This window comes from Tinamus guttatus, unplaced genomic scaffold, assembly GCF_059628265.1.
Source record: "Tinamus guttatus ecotype Peru unplaced genomic scaffold, ASM5962826v1 Tinamus_guttatus_pri_ptg000240l, whole genome shotgun sequence".
NCBI classification, from domain to species: domain Eukaryota; kingdom Metazoa; phylum Chordata; class Aves; order Tinamiformes; family Tinamidae; genus Tinamus; species Tinamus guttatus.
The window spans coordinates 3781302-3799910 of NW_028288774.1; the positions used below are offsets into that span (position 1 = coordinate 3781302).

Here is an 18609-nt window from a genome sequence, read left to right on the forward strand (position 1 = left end):
AATTTCAGTTTTTAAAGCGCTTCTCTTTGCAGAATGGCTCTGATTGATAGAAGCGAGCTGTACAGTAGTTCATGCTCTCAGCCGAGAAGCCCAAATGCAAAGCAAGGGGCAGCCTGAGGGGTAGCAAGCAGCAACCTGGCCCAGCTGCCAGTGTCTGCTCCGGGTCCCACATCACCATTTGCCTCCTGCTCACTACGAGCAGCTCCGGAGACAGCCCTGGGTCAGGCAGTGAGGCTGGAGGTGCTCGGCCCATCACTTCAGACTTTGTAGTGTGCAAATTTGTACCAGCGCACTGCAAGCTTGAAACTCTGACACCAACTGAGCTTGGCTTCAACAGAGCACGGAGCAGGAGAGCAGCCTAAAAGACTCCTCTAGCTTGATCCTGCTCTCTCATCAGTGTTAATGATGTACCCAAAGGTGTCCTACCTCATCTCTAGCAAGAGTAGAGAGGCACAAAGACCATAGTCTTAAAAGAAAACATTTACAGTTAATACCATGCTGTTGGGTAGAAGGTTGTGGATTAAGCCATCCCCCGGGGAAGAGGATGGAAAAGAAGGGATCACAAAAGCATAAATATATGAGCTATTGAGCTACATTTCTGCTAGATGGGAACAGAAGGAAGGGTCTAGTGTAACCATGGGGAAAAAAATAATTTGTATGGATATTAAGTATCTACAGTAGTCTTACTCCATCGATGCCCTTTGAGATACATTGCACAAAGGCACTGGGTGAAGTATGAGAAGAACCAAGAGGATATTGTGGAAAACATGGGCTATAACTCCGTTACAGTTTTATTTTACTTGTCATTATGATTCTGAGGCTTGTAACTATGTTCCTAGAAGAGCGTTATCTTTTCTGCCGGGTGTTGGGATACAAGGAGAGCAAAGATGACATCGGTAGGGTGGCTGTGTTGCCCTACAGAGGCAGCAGCGGCGGGGGCCCTCGCGCCGGCGCTGCGCGGAGGCGGGCGGCAGGCCGCGCTCTGCCAAGCGCCTGGCGGCAGCGCGGCCGCCTGGGCCGCCAGCTGCCCGGGCGCCGACGCGGCTCCCTGAGGAGGCGCGAGCCAGGGCCCCTCCTGCACGCGGCAGATGGCAGAGGATCCCGCCAGCTCCACAGCGTCCACAGCACCTCCGAACCAAGAGTGCTCACCACGTGCCTCTCCTCTCCTGCGACCGGCTCGGCAGACAAGGCAGGGCCTCGCGCTGAGGCCCAGCAGATAGTGCCCAGAGAGAAGCCAGGTCTCACAGGGACAGGGCTCCTTCGCCGCTGCAGTGAACAGCTCATGGGTAATGGGCTTGAGCAACAGAGTCCGCAGGGTCGAGCATGCTCACTCAGTGTAACCCCCTCAGTGTACATCCTCCTGCAGTGGTCTGAGGAGTTCCTGTCCTCTCCGTCCCGCTGTTGCAGCTTGCTGCCCGCACAGCTCTGCTAGTACAAAAATGTTCATGCCCGAACCTTGGCATCTTTACCTTAGCTTAACTCTAGCTTCACTGGTAAGAGCAGCTGCCAGAGCTCATCCCTCAGTGGCCAAGTCCTGCTGCATCATTTGGTGCTCTGGCTTCTCCAGTGACACGCAGCATGGCCCAAGCTTCTCCCTTCCTCTGCTTTTCTTCCTGCAGTAGGAGGGCAATAACAACCCTCTGCAAGAGCACCAGGATGCCAAACTCGTCGTTGTAAAGCATTTTGAATCTGTAATGAGATAACTTCAAAGCACAAGGGTTACATCATCAGTATTGATTGTATCACTATCTCTGAATGGTACATGTCATTATCATTAAGTATTATTTATTATACAGCTATGCTATATCTGAGCTCCTGGCAGTTGGCATAATTGGCTGGAAATGGTTATCTTATATTTGTTCTTTCCCAGCAATTTCAGTAAGATGTACATATGTCTGAAATGTTAGGAGCCAAATTTTTGTCATTTCAAATGCATAAAGGATTCCATCTGATACACCTCTATTTTTCATGCTATTATGCAAACCAAGAACTGAAATGTTAATGAGCTTTGTGAGTAATTTGTATCAGCCAGGGCATTTTTTTAAAGTTGTTCAGTGAGTACACTTTGCCTGTCTGAAAGGAAATTCTCTTGATAATTGTGAACATGCTGATAGTTGCTGTAATTGAAAGGAACCAATGGTATAATTAAATTGACAGCACATCGAAAAAATACTATGAAAGAAACATCAATTTGCAGTTTATCATAAAATAAAATGTCATAGTTTTTCTTTATCACACTAGCTGGTGTTTCTGGGGCACTGTGTGTAAGAGGGTGGGTATGTCCTCTTAGCCCAGTGCAGCAAAGGGAAGCGGGCAGACAGCACAGGGCTGACAGATGCTTGTCTGTGTAAGATAAAACATGCATGAGCATGTACAAATATTAAGCATGTCTGAGAATTTGGAGCAGCGTGTGGATAGCAGCGAAAGTGATCTACATGCTTAAAAAAACAAAAAAGCACTGAACAGCATGAACAAAAGGCACTGAATAATGTGAACATTGGTGAAGGGTCAAAATACCACATTCTTCCAGCTGTGGTATTTGCTCATTGCCCCATAGCCTGTGGCAAGTCACTTAACTGGGCTGAGGTATCACAAGTGGGGCAGAGCGCCTGAGCTGACATTACGACATGAGAGTTTGTCAGAGCACGTTCCTTCCTGCTGGCTGGAGTCTGCTGCGTTTCTTGAGAAAACAGCTGTCCCACCCCCGCACTTCCGCCGTGCCCCCGTTCCGGCCCTGTCTGCAAGGCAGCCCGCATACCTTAGGTGCTGGTATGTAGCTGCAGCCTCTTTGTACTTGCCTTGCAAAGCTCCTCTCTCCGGCTGTTTTCTATTGTATCCATCCGCTTTTGCTCTCCAACTTTGAGATCCAGTCCTGTTTCTCGAGATCACCCTTGGTTGCTGAGTTGGTGAGGAGAGGGACAGTGGGAAGCATTAAGCCTGGAGAAAGACACGACCCATTATTAAAAATAGACAGAAACTTCAATGTTTTTGTCACTCAGCACAGACAACATCTGTCAGATTTCCCACTTGTGCTCAACAAGAGCTGTGACTACTCTGGCTCAGAAGAAAGCGCGTCGTGTCGCTGGCTGCGGCCGGTGGCCGGCGCGGGGCAGGCGGGCGGCAGACGGGCTGCTCGAGGAGAAGCCCCATGTGCACCCTGCACCAGCTGCTGCTCTTCCCGGAACGGATGGCGCTTGCGTGAGTGGCGCTATCGTGGCCCCGCGGCTTCCCGGGCCACCTGTTCTGATCCTGTCTGAACGTGCTTGCGGTGGCTCCTTCGCTTAAACTATTTTCAGCCAAAGTGGGTGGGAGGAGAAGGAAGAGACAGTGGTGCTGGGAGTGAGCCTGAGGGGTTTTTTTCCTCCCAGAGCCAGACAGAACCTTCCTAACATTTGTATTCACAAGCATCCTGATTCATATTAAGTGCTGATGATTACATGAATTGGAGATCTAAGTACTAACCCAGATTGCTTAGGTCTTCAAAAAGCATCAGTACATCACCATGCAGCAGCCAAACCTTAGATCTATAATTTGGTATTTAACTTACTTATCCCATCCCTTGGGTCAGAAGCACCTTTTCTAAAGTCACCAATGACACTGTGAAGAGAGATGGCTTCATTAGCGATACCATGTTGTCTTATAGGAAATACACGGTCTAGGAGCCACTTCCCCGCTTCCTTTTCAGTGTGCTGGAGCTCAAGGTGAAAGTTTCAAGAAGAGAAAAATATGTAGCTTGGCCTGTTAAGATTCATGGTCTATATCAAAATATAATTTTAATGATTTATTTTAATGGGAATACTGCAATACCAACCGTAGGGTCTGCAGTAGAGTTACTACAGCGTCCTGCTTGTGTAGAAGAGGTCTAGAAAATGAGACTGTCTGGGCACTGTTGGTGTGAAGTGCCCCATTCATTTCCTTTGACTAAGATGAACTAAACAGAGCAAGTGAGATAACCATCAGGATGTGTACTGACAAGTAAATTACATTTATAGTTTACTTCTAATCATCTGAAGCACTGTAAGAAACAAAGGAAGTTGTTTATTTTTCAACAGAACATGCAACTCAGCCCAGGAGCATCTGTGTAACCTTTCTGTATCAGCTCCAACTACCTGTCTTTGGAAGGTTTGACATTTCATCGGCTCCATAATAAATCATAAAGTCATATGAAAACTGCCAGTCACCAGGGACTTCCTTTGTTCTACGCTGACAGTCGCTTGAAGAGCCTTGTTAACAGCGCTAATGGAAGCCCTCAGCTTTATCACACCTGTCAAGTCGCTCGGGTTTGCTGTTTCTGCACTTGAATACTGCAAGAAACTATTCTCCCTTGCCATCATCTGAGATAGGAATAGCTCGCATTAGTACAGCTCACTTTCATCTTGAGGATTTTATGTCAGCTGAGATGACCCTTCTCCTCCTCACTTTATCAACACTTTGAAAGTCCTTCCTGTTTAATAACATTTTATCTTCCTCCAAAGGATGCTTTTTACAAACAAAAGCATAGCTTAAATATCACAAGGAAAAGCCCCATTTGTTAGGCCTATGAGAATGTAGAACAGCCTCCAGGTAAATAGGCAAAAATCCTGGTTCTGTGAGTCATCTGAGGTTAGCCTGGCCAAAATCCTACCAGGTATACACTGGGCAAAGAAGTCCTCTGCTGAACGGGCTCAGACAGAGGGATAAATGACTGTGGTTGGCTCTTGCATTGGTGACTTCAGGAGCCCCTGGTTGTTGCTGGGCAGCATCCCATGTGATGAGCTGTGCCAGTCCCCTGGCCACTTCTCTCCCCCTCCATATGTTTCTTGGTAAGGAGATGCCTCAGTGCTGTGTACTAACCTCTTTCCTGAGCCTTGAAAGAAATGTACCTGGACTTGGAGTGACATTCTCTGTTGGAAGATTTTTTCCTCTTTGCAGCTATTTTTGATAAAATTCTACACAGGTGATTGTTTTTATGATCCTGAAGATGATTGCCTCATTTTTGGCACAGTCTGAGATATTCCTTGATAGAGGAGCTCATAAAATGTCCCGTAGTCCTGGATTCTTACAGCAGCCTCCATTTAGTGGGCTCCTGGCAGCAGGCTGCTAGTCAAAAAAAAAAAAAAAAAAAGAGCAGGAAGCACAGCTGTCATTCTCCCTTGTCAATTCTAAAAGCAAGCAGGATAAAACCATATCATAAATAATACTCATCATGGATATACTCATCATCAACTTTTGCATCCAAATTGCAGACAAATTCATGCCTTTACCCCTGCAGGGCTGTAAATCAGAGAAGAATTTAGCCTGTTACTTTTATCCCAGAAATCATAAATGGAGGGCCTGGTTTTGATCTCTGGTGGCTATAAAATCAGAAATATCTCCACTGAGCAGTTGCCTTTCTGTGTAGCTGGTGTGAAACGAAATAATACCATTAATATCCTCCAGATCCTTGCATCCAGGTTCATCCATAATGTATGCCACTGAGTTTTAAAAAGAAAAAGAAATAGAACACATTGCCAGGTGAGCAAATCATGTATAATTTTAACGAGACAAAGGAAATAATCACGTTTCCTTAGTTTGAAAACATTAACTGGCAGCAAAAACTTTGAGGTTATGAAGGTGACCTAGCTAAACCAAAGGGAATAGACTAACTGCAGTCGCCTAAGCAAATAACTAGAGTGAACAGATCCTAGCTCCTCCAAGAAATCATATACAGAAAAAAATAATTCACAATGGCAGCTTTAAACCATAGTTTATTAATGCACTTTCCCCCACAGCAGGACACAAAAAGGAAGCTAGCAAGACAAGCACATTAAAAACTTATGACTCCTCTGACTGAAACGTACAGATAGGCAGAAATAAACTACCCTTCTTCTGGGGTCTTATTTGAGATGCTAGTATAAAATATATTCAGTAGGTACCTCATTACGTGCTGCATTAGCTGTTGATGCCGCTCTAGGTGAGCGGCTCTCTGCCTGCGCTGCAAGGGAATTTGTGAGATCTCAGCCGTGAAGTGAGGAGGCTCCGGGTGGAGGAGGAGGGGTAGCGCATGTGCGCGTGGGGACACTTTAACAGATGCCTTTTCCTTTCTGCAAAGCAAGACATCTCCGGGAACAAAGCCCGTTAGCTACATTTCAATTAAAAGAGGAAAGCAACTGCAGCTCGCTCCATACGGACAAACTGTGGTTTAACGGGGTTTGCGGGATACACAAACAGCCACCACCAGCAAGCAGCTCCGCCAGCGCTCCGGGACGCTCGCGAAAGGGCACGGAGGGGAAAGGGCCTGCAAACTCCTGAGCGCTGCGCAGCTGCCCTGACCTCCGAGAGCGCCGCGGGGCTCGCGGGGTCTGCTTCTCCACGCAGCTGGGGAAGCCCGGCACTGTTGAATGTCATAAGCCAGTTCTGTTACACCGAAAGTGAGCTCTTTAATGAACTGCTCACAACTCAAGACTGGGGAGTAAAGTGGCTTGCTATGATCTTTTGATAAATAATATAAAATACATTGAATTAAATACTGAAGGCCGTATTGAATATACCTAATATTATGCAAAGTGCAATTCATTACGCATAAAAATATATAATGATAGCGTTTGAAAACAAGGCTGGACTTTCAGGATTATAAGTTTTCTTTGGTTTACAGGCAGTCACTTGCACTCCAGAGCTGAGGGCCTCCCTGATACAGTAGACCTTCTATGACAATAGAAGGTGAAAAAAAAGGGCTGCTGAGCCTGTACGATTTCCTCAAGGGATGTTTGCTGTTTGCCATCCCCAGTTTCTATAAGGATTTAACTGTCTCTCTCTATGGTACTTTCCCACCCCCATTGCTCTGTATTTCTTGTCCACCATCAGCCGTGGACACATTTCTCACATTCAAACACATTTCTCAAGTCCTTTGCCACAGAGATTTTTGGATGGGATTCACTTGCTTTTCTGAGTTTTGAAAGCAATTCCTTTTTACTAACCTCCAGAAAATTGACTTTTTCTTTCAGAATGCCTTGTATTGGCTTGTCACTGAGGGCAGTGACAAAATAATGTAAGCAAGAAGTTATTCTCACAGTCCTTTTTTTTTCCCCCTCCTTCTCTAAAGTATCTGTTACTTTAACTAATGTGGCATTCCTTTGGCTGGCTTTCCTTATTAATATGCACAGGACTTTCATTTTGACTGGGTAGAGTCCTCAGTCAGGCAGAAAAGAAAACAAAAACACCAGACTTGATGGATGGTGGAATGCAGGTAGAATCCAGCAAAGCTGCGGCTTGGTTGCACGGATACGTAATCAAGTGGGGAAAAAGAAAATCCAAAGTTGTTGCCATTTTGCACTCGGTAGAGGTAGTAGACAGAGGTTTGACAAGCATGACACTATCCTGGCAGCACCACTAACAGTGCAATTTAAATCTGCCTGTATAATTGCATTGCAATACGCTGTAGCTTACTCTTCTCCAGCTGGTGCTGTGCTTATATCTGACGTGAAATCTTCCTACCTGTATTTCCCTTCCTGGGATAGGATTGGGAGGCTCCTGGGTTTTCAGGATGCCTGCTCTGTTTCTCTTGAGTAAATGATACCTGTATTTTGCGCAACCAGTCTTCCCATGGGTTTGCTTTCTTGTACAAATGGTCAGTGTGACAAAAAAAAAAACCCCAAAAAAAACCCAAAAAACCCACAACACCAAATGCAGCATCTCAAAAGCAGGATCACACAGGAACAGCCTGATTGCAGCACTGCTCCTCTGTGTTGTGTATTGTCTTTCCTCCTCTGATAAGGCAGGGGAGCTCTTTTCCTCCAGCACAATGCTGGCTTGGTTCCAGCTGGGCTCCTGCTCCTTTCACACCTTTCGGTGAGCAGTTGGGGCTCTGAATCAAGCGGCCCTGCACACATGCTCCTCTGATGCGACTGTGAAACCCAGAAGATCTGCGGGGACCTTCCACACTACTACTCACCAGGAGTCAGACACAGGCATGTGGGATCCTTCTGACACAGAGGAGCAGCAAAGGTTCTATATGTGATTCTACCTGAGGAGAAGAGGTTGGTTTTTATTGAGGTGGACCCTACAGGACACAAGGACAAGCAGTGCCGAAGTACCATGAAGCACCAGTGGGAAACGATGGAAGCAGTTATCCAGGGCCGCTGCCGTCCCAGTTATTCGGGTGCCTCTCTGGGCCAGGCGATGGAAAGGCCCAGCCTGCACCAGGGTTGAGAAGCGACAGTGCAACCTGGCACCCGGTTCCACCTTATGCCTGGCCTGCATGCAAAGTATCAGCTGGGCTACGCGGTCCCAGAGGGCAGGCCTGTGAAAATGCCAGCTGATTCAGGATGAAACGCTGCTTGATGCACGCAAAGCCACCGTCCTTTGAAATAACCTCTGCTCAGAGCAGCGCTGCTGACTTTAGTGGTCAGCGCAAGAGGGATGTGGTGAGAGGTTTTTCAGGTGACAACAGTTGTGAGAGCCCCCGGCGGGTGCTGTTGCTGCCCAGCCTGGCCTGCTGGTGCGAGAGCTTCACAGTGCTCAGCGCAGGCAGCGCCGCTCTGAAGGGGTGATTAAATTTTATGCTGTGGTTGCAAAGCAGGAATATCATGCAAAATGGGATTAAGTCTTAATATGATCTCACATCCAAGCTAGTCCTGGACCACCTAGTATGTCAGTGAGAAAATTCTGAGCATTATTAACATTAAAAAAAATGCACCAAACTTCAAAGGCAAATCAAACCACAAAAACTACGCTGTGATACTAAAGGCATGCTGTAAGCCAAGTGAGTCAAAGTGTAACTAACTTTTTTTTTACATTCTTCCACTGGCTCCAAGTTATTTCCAGAATCCTTAAATAGACTGACCTCAGCTCAGCCGGCCAGTGAAGCAGGGCATCAGCCACGAACTTTACTCCCTCCTGGGACAGCAGCTTTTGTGTGTGGGGCAAGCGAGCTCTGTCCCTGGAAAGAAATTGCAGGTGGTGAGGGAAATCCTCAAAGGGAAATCCGCAATGCAAATAAATCCAGATTTGAAATTACTTGAGACACAGGCAAAGAAAAAACAGGGGATTTTTGTCCTGCAAGGCGCCAGTCTTGCTTTGTTCAGTAGGTGGGAAACCTAGTGAATTCACAGAGCTTCTGCTCCCCATGGATTCAGCAGTAACTCATTCCCCACGCAATCACAATTCTAATACCCTTTATGTAAGTCTCACAAACCTTGAACTCAGCCCTCCCTTCGCACTAGTACAAGTTGGATGTAATGTCTCAGGGACAATGAAATCAAGCTGTGTGTAGTAGCAACCCCCACCCCCCACACTCCTTTAGATTCCAGCAAAAGGAAAAGTCTGGGGGAGGAAACATGCTGAAATATGGGACTTAATGAAGTGCATTCACATTACAAAATCCTCTAGAAATTTTCTTTTCTAAGGCTAGTGTTATCAGCTAAGCACGTGAGCCTCCACAGAGCTGAAAAGCACAAAGCTCTGCCCTGGGTCTGGGATCACCCGCGTGCCACCAACCCCCATGCAGCCTCTTCACGCCCCCTTCCCTGCCCCATTAATAGGCCTGCGTCCCATTAAGGCCCCATGCAGCACACACGTGAGCCCCTGCTCTGCTGAAAGCCCTGAGTGCAGCGCACACGTGAGGCCCTGCTCACCTGAAAGCCCGGGAGCTGCGGTGGGAAGCAGGGTGCAACCTGAAGCATTCTGCTGAAGTGAGGCCTAAAGCCCTCCAGCCTGATTGTCACAGGTTGTCCAGCTGGATTCCTTTGCTTCAGGCATACTGGTGCTCAGGCCAGCGGTACACAGGCAGAATTGATAACTCCTTCCATCCTATCACACATTAATTTGTGCTTAAGCCTTCCAAGTCTTCAAGTCTTCTAGTCCTCACATAAGCATCAATCTGATTTGCCTTTCCTGCCACTCTAAGTCAGAAGAAATATCACTGGAAGAAAGTAGAGTTAAACTTGTACAAATGAGACTACCATACCAGGGGAAAAAAAAAAAAAAAAGTTTTATAGTGTTTCATCCTTTTGTTCTGCTGCAAGCCAGTCCAAGAGCAGAGCACACATAAAGCTAAGAAGGCATGCAAAGAATGCACCAGACCAAGAATCTGCAGGGCACTGTTTGCCGTAGAGAAATCACACGAAAGACAGAAAGTTAGTCTTCCCTAATGCGACGGCAAATCAAAGAGCTCTCCAGCACCAAAGCAGATGATCTGCACCAGAAGAACAAAATGCAATGAGTTTCACAGAAAAGTATCATAATGCAGTCGAGCTAGCTGTCTATATTCTCTTTGAATAAGCTTTGAATAGTTTACTTACTAACAGTAGCACAGATTCTCTTCCACAATCTCTCGAGTTTCATTAACCTATAACTATGCCATTTTTGAACACATGAACTATATATAACTTGAGGTAGTTACCAATCATCAAACAGAAAACTGTATTTCTTCTTGAAAGGTGTAATTACCCAGGGTCTGGCTCCAAAGCCTTTGCAAAGGAGATTTATTGTCCCTTAGCCATCAGAACCACAGTAGTGCTGATACCTACTGAAGTAGGTTGAACTGAAAAGAAACCTTAGATGTCTGAGGCACAGCAGTTTGCTTCTCGTGGTGGTTTAAAATTTATGCCAGCAGTTTATTATTTAAGTGTATTTTCATTAGGTGAATGCAATAGAGCTTCTGCATCTGAGTTAGAAAGTAATGCAGCACTAAAGAGGAATTAAGAATTACACAGTTAAATTGTGCATTATCATGTAAATGCAAGAGAAATGTCACATGGGACTCTGTGTATTGTTCAGAGAGATAAATGCTGTGAACTATAAATACAAGTTCAATAAAGAGCCTTGTCAGTTAAGCAACTGAATGAAAGCTAGTCTTGGGGGCTGTTGTAACATTTCAAAATAAATACACGTACACACTTGGAATATCTAATATAGGTAACCAACTGACTATTAATTTTAAGTTCTTTGTAGATCTGTCATCCTATCCTATTAAAAAAAAAAAAAGAGCACCCTAACTACTGGAGAAAACTATCCGTTTGTGAAGTTTAATCTAAATAAATGAATATTAACAGACCAAAGAGCTCCTGCCAGCACGTATGAGCGCACAGCACTCGAAGTGGGGGAAGGTTAGTGCTTGGCACACTAAGAGCACCTCCACGCACGGCAGCCGCTGAGCACACCGCTGCCTTCCTCAGGGGAAGCGCCTGCCCAGGTGCAGAAGAGATTATGCTGCCGCCTGATACAGCAGGATCCGTGCTTGCATCTGGGGCTTAAAGAGGATCATTTTGTCCCTAATCTGGCAGTATTTTGAGCCATATGATTGCCTCTTCTACAAACACTGCTACATGTTCAAAAAGCAAACACAAGATACAAATCCTTCGCTCTGCACATCCTGCCACACCTAGAACAAAGATCCTGTTAAAAACTTTCCTGTTCTCCGATTCTGCCCTCACCCCCCACTGCAGAGAGAGACAAGATGGAAACAGAGGACCGAGAGGCACCACATCCTGAACGTGCCTGACACCTCTGCGGGAGTTTCTCTTACAGTAACACTTGACGTGAGTTGCCTTAGCAGGTTGGCGCGCTACCTGGATGCCTGAGGAGGCGGCTGCAGCTGAGCTCACACCATCTACCTCGGGCTAGCCAGAAGCGGCTCGTTTTAATGTTTAAAAACCAACTAAAGTTTGTTCAGCTAGAGCAGACAACAGTCACCTTGCTTTAGCCACTTGCTTTGCCGTTTCACTGCCACAGCTTTTAGAAAGAAGACAGAAGGAAAAGCGAGTATCAAGGCTTAATTCTGGTCCTTCTTGCTTAGGATGAAATGAGATAAAGTTCATCCAGTTCAGTGGAGCAAGCTGGAAGGAAATGGTCTCTGAAGTCATCAGGGAAGGCTGAAGATGTGTGCATTTCCCCTTCGGAGCTCGAGCTCAGGCAAACATTCAGGACAAAGGAGGTAAAACATTAACACACTTTACTGAAATATCAGTTTCTTTAGTATGTTACAGAAAAGCTTATGAACATACATAATGTACATAAAAGGCAGACTTTGTAAAATAAAAAGGTCTTTTTTATAAAAAATTAAAAAGTCAAAGTAAAGTGCATGAAACAGTTTTTTTTTTCTTCTCCACTTGAACTATAGTGTCAAAGTCTTAGTACATAGTAATTATCTCTAAAACCTGGGAGATTTTCTTCCGTCACCCATTAGTCAGTTATTTTACTGGTCAAATCAAATGATGATTACAAACAAACACCGAAGAATCAAAACAGCTTAACCAGATGTGTCCACAACAAAGACTAGGAACTACGGGAACATGGGCTTTCTATACACTTTTCATTGACCAAACTTAACCAGCAAGAAGGTTCACTCTGGTTAAAGAAAATCAACAGGAAACAAGCTTTATAAATAGGGCAGTTTTGCTAGTCAAGGGCTCCCCTATTGTGCAATCAGTTCTTGGTCCATGAATATCAATATTCATTTTTAAATACGCTGTTGCAAAAGGAAGGATATATAAAAAATTGTATCCGTCTGCCTCCTTTGGAAGGAAAAGGTAGTCGACCCCAATCCAGATAAAGACGATAACTTTCCTACAGGGTCTCTTTACGGGGGCAAGTGCACCAAGAGAGTTAAGGAAAACACTTGAGATGCAGGATTTCTTTCTTTTAAGGAAAAAAAAAAAAAAGAGGAAACGGAGACCCAGTGTGGCACTAAGAAAGCTGTAATACTGACAGCATCTTCAGAGATCCTGACAAACACGGCCCGTGGCTCCTGGGCGCAGCGCAGGGGCCCCGCGCGCTGCGGGGGCGGCAGCGGCCGCACTGCCCCGGGCCCCGGCCGCCGCTGCGGGAGGCACTCTGCAAACCCGACACCGCCCGGCGTAAAACAAAAAGGGCGGAGGGGGGTAAGGAGGGAAAAAAAAAACGAATGAAAGGCGAGGGCGCAGGCGGGCGGCCGCCCCGCTGCCGCCTCACGCAGCAGCGGCGCCGGCCCTGCGCGCCGGTGCGACCCGTAACGGTCGCCCCCCCTCAGCGCTCAACGGCCGCTCCGCAGCAGTCGCGCAAGCCCCCACCCCAAACGCAGCGGCCGCCCTGCAACTGTCGCGCCTCCCCCCAGAGACAGCGGCCGCTCCGTAACGGTCGCGCGCCCCGCCTTGCAACGGCCGCTCCGTAACGGTCAGGCGCGCCGTGGCGGCCGCGCCGCGGGGCCGCCCGTCAGCGCGCGGCGGCGGCGGCGGCCTGCGCGCGGCACTGCGCGATGTGCCGGTGCACGAAGTCGACGCGGGCCTGCAGCAGCTCGGCCTGGCGCTCCGAGAGGAAGCCGAGGCGCGCCCAGAGCGGCTCGCGGGCGCGGTAGCGGCGGCGCAGCTCGGCGGCGGCGCTGCGGCGGCGGTGCAGCTCGGCGACGCGCTGCGCCGTGCGCTCGCGGAAGACGCACACGGAGCGCAGCAGCGGCTCGTTGTAGGGGTCCCACATGGCGAGCAGGCGGTAGCCGTGCACCAGCCCCGCCTCGTTGTCCAGGAAGACGAGGCCGCCGTCGGGGGCGCGCAGCAGGTTGCTGGTGGCGCGGCGCATGACGCGCGGGTCCCACTGCAGGCTGAAGAGGTTGCTCACGAGGCGGTCGAAGTTGGCCGTCAGGTAGTCGAAGAGGATGAGGTCGCTCCACTGCACGAGCTCCACGAGCTGCGAGGGCGGCAGCGCGCCCAGCTCCCCGGGCGAGAGCGGCTCCAGCCGCCGCGCGCCGCCCGCCTCGGCGCCCCAGGGCGCGGGCGCCACCACGGCCGTGAGGTTGTCCACCCAGCGCGTGAGGCTCACCACGGCGCCCTCGGCCCAGTGCGAGCCGCGCAGCTCCTCGCGCACCGGCTCCCACTGCGGCGCGCGCGCCTCCACGAGCGCCAGCGCGAGCGGCGGCAGGCGCTCCTGCATGCCCAGCACGCCGGCCAGGTGGTAGGAGAGCGCCTCGCCCTGGATCTGCTCCGGGTTGATGCCGTAGCGCACGCACGCGCGGCTCCCGTCCGACAGCCGCGCCAGCCGGTTCGAGCTGCGCCCGCAGCCGCCGCGCTCCAGCGAGGCCACGCGGGCGGCGCGCGCCGCCGCCAGCCACGCGGCCGCCTCCTCCGCCGCGAAGCCCGGCGGCACCTGCTCCTCCAGCTCGCGGCTCCAGAAGATGCCCCGCTGCACGGGCGGCGGGGCGGGGGCCGCGCGCTCCGACCGGCCCGGCACCGCCAGCAGCGCCCGGAAAGTTTTCTGCCCGCCGCGGGGCTCGCCGAGGGCCGCCGGGGAGCGGCCCCAGCCCCACGGCGCCGGCGGGCCGGGCGGCGCGGGCGCCCCGCGCTGCGGCAGCGCCGCCCACAGCCCCAGCAGCGGGGCGAGCAGCAGCAGCGCGAGCGCGGGCAGGCGGCGCGGCGCGGCCCGGCTCGCCCGGCCCATCCTGCCGCCGCTGCCGCCGCCTCACGCCGCGCGCGCCGCGGGACGCGGCCCGGCAGCCCCGCGCGGCGGCGGCCCCGCAGCCCCGCGCATGGCGGCAGCGCCGAGCCCCGCGGCAGCCCCGCGCCGAGTGCGCAGCCCGCCCGCCTGCCCGCGGCCGGGGCGCTCGGGCACCCAGCCCACGTGGGGGGCGCGCCCGGCCCGCCCCGCCCCCGCGCGTGGCTCTCCGCTTAAAGCGGCGATGGCGCCGCCGCGCCGGGCCCGCGCGGAGCCGCCGAGCGCGGAGCGGCGCCCGCCCGGCTCTGCGCGCGCGGGGCTCTGCGGAAGCTCCGCTGGGAAGGACGCGCGTGAGAGCGGCGTTTCGCTGCGCGCCTCTGCCTGCCTCCCTCCGTCCTGCCGCGGCCGCGCTCGGGAGCCGCCGCTGGAGCGGCCGGGGTCAGCGAGGCGAAGCCGCCGCTACGGGATTTAAACGCCGCAAAAGGAGAATCACTTGCTCCTTCGCGCGTAGCCAACTTTTCTGTTTCCTTGAGCTAGCGCAGGTACCACAAAAATGGCTAGTTTTCCAAACGCAGGCGGAGCAAGAACATTTTTACTACAAGAACAGGGGAATTCTCTCTCTCTCTCCCCCATGACGCTGCCTGACTCTCCCAAGCGATTTTAGAGCGTTCCACCCCCTCCCCCAGGAGCGCAATCCTTTCCCCCGCGCTTCCACTTCACCCCTTTGCCCGCTCGCCCTCGGCAGCCCCCGGGGCTCCCACCGGCCGCGCCGCCCCCGGCCCCGGCCCGCGCGGCGCCTCCCGCGCGCCCCGGTCCGCGCGTGGCAGCAGCTCCGCCCGCCGGCGCCGCGCGGCGCTGCAGCCGCCGCCCGACGGGCCCGCTCGGGGCGCTGCGGGGCCGGGCGGAGCGCGGCACCCCCCGCACCCCAAACATCCCCCGGGGGCGCCGGGCGGAGCAGCGCAGCCCGCCCCGACCAGCCGTGCCCGACGCCTCTTGGAGTCACCTCACGTCTCATTGCGACCGCCGTAACCGGGAGCGCTGGAGCAGCTGGGGTCCTCCGGTGCAAACGGACTCACGGGAACGACGAGAAATAGTGGCCATTCTAGCTTCCCTCAAATGCCATGCAAAGTGTAATCATTCTGCTTGTTATCCCCGAATTTAAGCCTCATGCCGTTCCCCACTCTGGGTCCTTATTACCAGATGATGCTTTGCACTTTTACACTTTGAAGCTGTACACGCTGCACCGCGAACACCAGGTGTATGATTTGCCGTTGATGATTGCTACAATTCGCAGTGGCCAGTGTGAACAGTACCATTACACTGAGCAGGAGGCTTTTATTCAGGGCTAGGCTGAATATTTTTATCAAAGTAATGGCACAGAATAGTCTCTGTTCTGTGCAACTTTCCAGATTGAATTGGCTTTAAGAAAACTCAGAGGTTGTTGGAAAAGGACTGCAAGCTGAAAGTATGAATTCTATTCCAGACATGCTCTGGACGTTTATTTCAATTTAAGTGAATTGTTTGCATTTCTTTCGGAGTGAATTATGCTTATAATGAGCATCTAGTTGTCAGTTCCTGTGCTGGAAGGTCCCACTGGAAAACTACCTGGGTAAGGATCCTACATTTCCTGTTATTAAGATGAAACTAAGCACCAGTTATGCATGACATTTGTTTCAATTATAGCTTGCCTTTTGTAAGCTGAGCACTTCATCAACAGGCTATGCTATGAGTGCACCCTAAATCAATAGTGGGGAATACAGCTCCCCGCTCCAAATGCTCGGCTTCTGCCCTGCGCTATTTGAAAGGAGAGCAAGCCCGAGTTTGGATGAGCCACCCCCCTGGCTAATTCATGGACATTGCAAGCTGGGATATTTTAAAACCAGGCAATTGGTACAGGGTTAAACGTCAGCCAAACTGAAGTGCTGTTCGATTTACAGCATGTTAGGCATTCCTGAAACTGTGATCACTGATATATTTGGGTCAATCAGATGTCTTGTTACAGCTTTGCAGACATTGCAATGAGCAGCTTGAAGATAAATTAGAGCAGTCTCCAGGCTTCTCGAACCTATATTGGGGAAGGGAGTCTTGGCCACTGTCCAGATCCAGCATCCTAGCAAGTATAAAGAAAACAAAATAATTCCTTGCTTCCCTCTGCTCCTTCTTATATTAACTTGATTTTATCTGCCTTACAAAGCCAGGCTCACAGAGCACCTTGTTGCTAGTGGGCAGTTGATCTTAGCAGCAAGGCGCTTTCTTCCTCAGTCCCCTCTCTGACCCCAGCACCTTCCTAGCCAGGTGGGAGTTGGAGTCTTTACAGACAGCAGCAATTTGTCCCATCAGTGATGGAGGAACCAGGGCCTGTGCAGAGACTTCAGGAGCTCTCCCCTGCAAAAATCATCTCATACTCAAGTCAAAGGCCAAATGCTAATGGGTTTTGCCAGGATTAGGAGCATGGCAAAACAAACAGTGCCTGATTTTTCTGGGCACAACTCGCTGCCGCTGGACTCGATCAGCTCTGTCTCTGCGAGCAAGCCCTGTGTAGCAAAGCAAGCTGGCAGAGGCTCCATCGCACCCCAGCCTGTATATATCTGCATGTATTTTTGGCATATATCTCCTACCAAACGTGTACGAGCTGATCGGCAGAGCTGCTTTCCTCTGCAGAAAGCTCTCTCCAGTGCTTGGTGGTGAGCGCGTCCCGCGCCCGTGCCTGCGAAATCGCCTAGTACAGAGGCAGGGTTATCAGCAGAGCAGCGCTATTGCTCATGCTACTTACTTCTCTTGGGGAAGGGTGGGAACTGGGCTAAATCATACTGGGAAAAACTTAGTATGTGGAAGTGCTACGTGCTTAGCAGGACTTGAAGTCATTCCCATCCAGGGAGTGCTTTGTACAACTGTATCAGCAGAGCACTCCGTGCATATGCCTGACTACGGCTTTGCCAAGGTGAATTTGTACTTCTCAACCTAAAAAACATCTCTCACAATGAGATATTCCAGCAACTGGAAGGTGAAGTCAGGTTGGGCTGGGATGGAGGATTTCTAACTGGCCGTGGGGTGGGCTGAGGAAGCTGAGGTGCACTACATTTCATGGAAGGGAGGTGAACTTGCTTAGAGACCTTGCCCTCCAAGTATGTTGGTGGTTTCTGGAAGTCTTTAAAAACTTAACTCAGCCTGGAACTTGGAGGATTTTTATTGCTTTGACTTCATATTTGGGTTTCTCAAAAAAGCTTCTAGGCAGATGGTACTCCAACAGATTTTTTCTCTTTTTTTTTTTCCCTTTGGTAATCAGAAGTACCATGTACAACATGAATCTAGGCAATTTCCGTGTACACAACAGATCCTATCTCTCCTGGACTCCCAGCTTCTCTGTTTTTAATATCTGTGACTCTGTTTTTAATATCAAAGCAATAAATGAGTAAGTGCTTGGGCTCTTGTGCCTGGCTCTTGAAAGTGTTCATAAGACTTGTCAGGTGCCTGATGATGTTTAGTCAGTTAGGGGATTTATTCTCATCTCTATTAAAAGTGAACAGCAAAGCTAGAATGAAATCTGTGCTACACTCGCACCGATGTCCTCAGGGTCTCACGAGGGCGGCTGTGCACATCGGTCACGACAGAAACGTGCTAAAATGCTTCATGTCTGCAGTATCCATTATACAAGCATGACCCAGGGTGTCCAGGCACGTGGGGCTTCAGGTGAGAGGACTTCTCCCTGTAAACCAGGCACTGTGGCCCTGCTTTTCATGGTGTGGGGTGAGATCCTGAGCAGCTGGAGCTGGCAGAGCTGCACCACAGTGAGAGGCTCGCTCAGACTTGCACCTTTTATGTTGCAGCAGCTCTGGGCGGTCTCCGCTCCCTGCCAACTCTGAAACACAGTCCTTCCTAGACAGAAATGCAGTACTCTTTTGTGTCCCTCTAGCAAAATTCATTCTTTCAGGCTTGAAATAGAAGAAGCTCTTCAGGGAACCTCTTCAAGGGAGAGTGATGCAGAAATTCAGGGAGACAAAAGGTAATTATTGCATGACAGGCTAATTGTGCATTGGGTGTTAGCCCCTGCTTTCAAGTGTTTTCTAAAGGGTCAGATCCTCTTGTCTGCAATATTCATACTGGTGACATTTCTCTTTTTTTTTCTTTTTCTTTTTTTTTGTCTACCAAAGCTTGTGGGTGAAGAATATCACTCAATACCGCTTGTTCAGTAATTCCAGACACCAGCCAGATGTATCGTAAGAAGAGAGAGAGGAGAAACCCAAATACAGGGTC

General features: G+C 50.2%; 1 protein-coding gene and 1 long non-coding RNA gene across 2 annotated transcripts in view; one reads left to right on the forward strand and one right to left on the reverse strand.

The window, feature by feature from the left end:
- LOC148594501 (uncharacterized) overlaps positions 1–18609 on the forward strand; it is a 427754-nt gene that overhangs the window by 245611 nt on the left and 163534 nt on the right. The gene's annotated exons all lie outside the window — the stretch shown is intronic.
- Positions 13147–14361, reverse strand: FJX1 (four-jointed box kinase 1). Its single transcript, XM_088525933.1, has one exon. The coding sequence runs from the start codon at positions 14359–14361 to the stop codon at positions 13147–13149; it is 1215 nt and encodes a 404-aa protein (XP_088382059.1).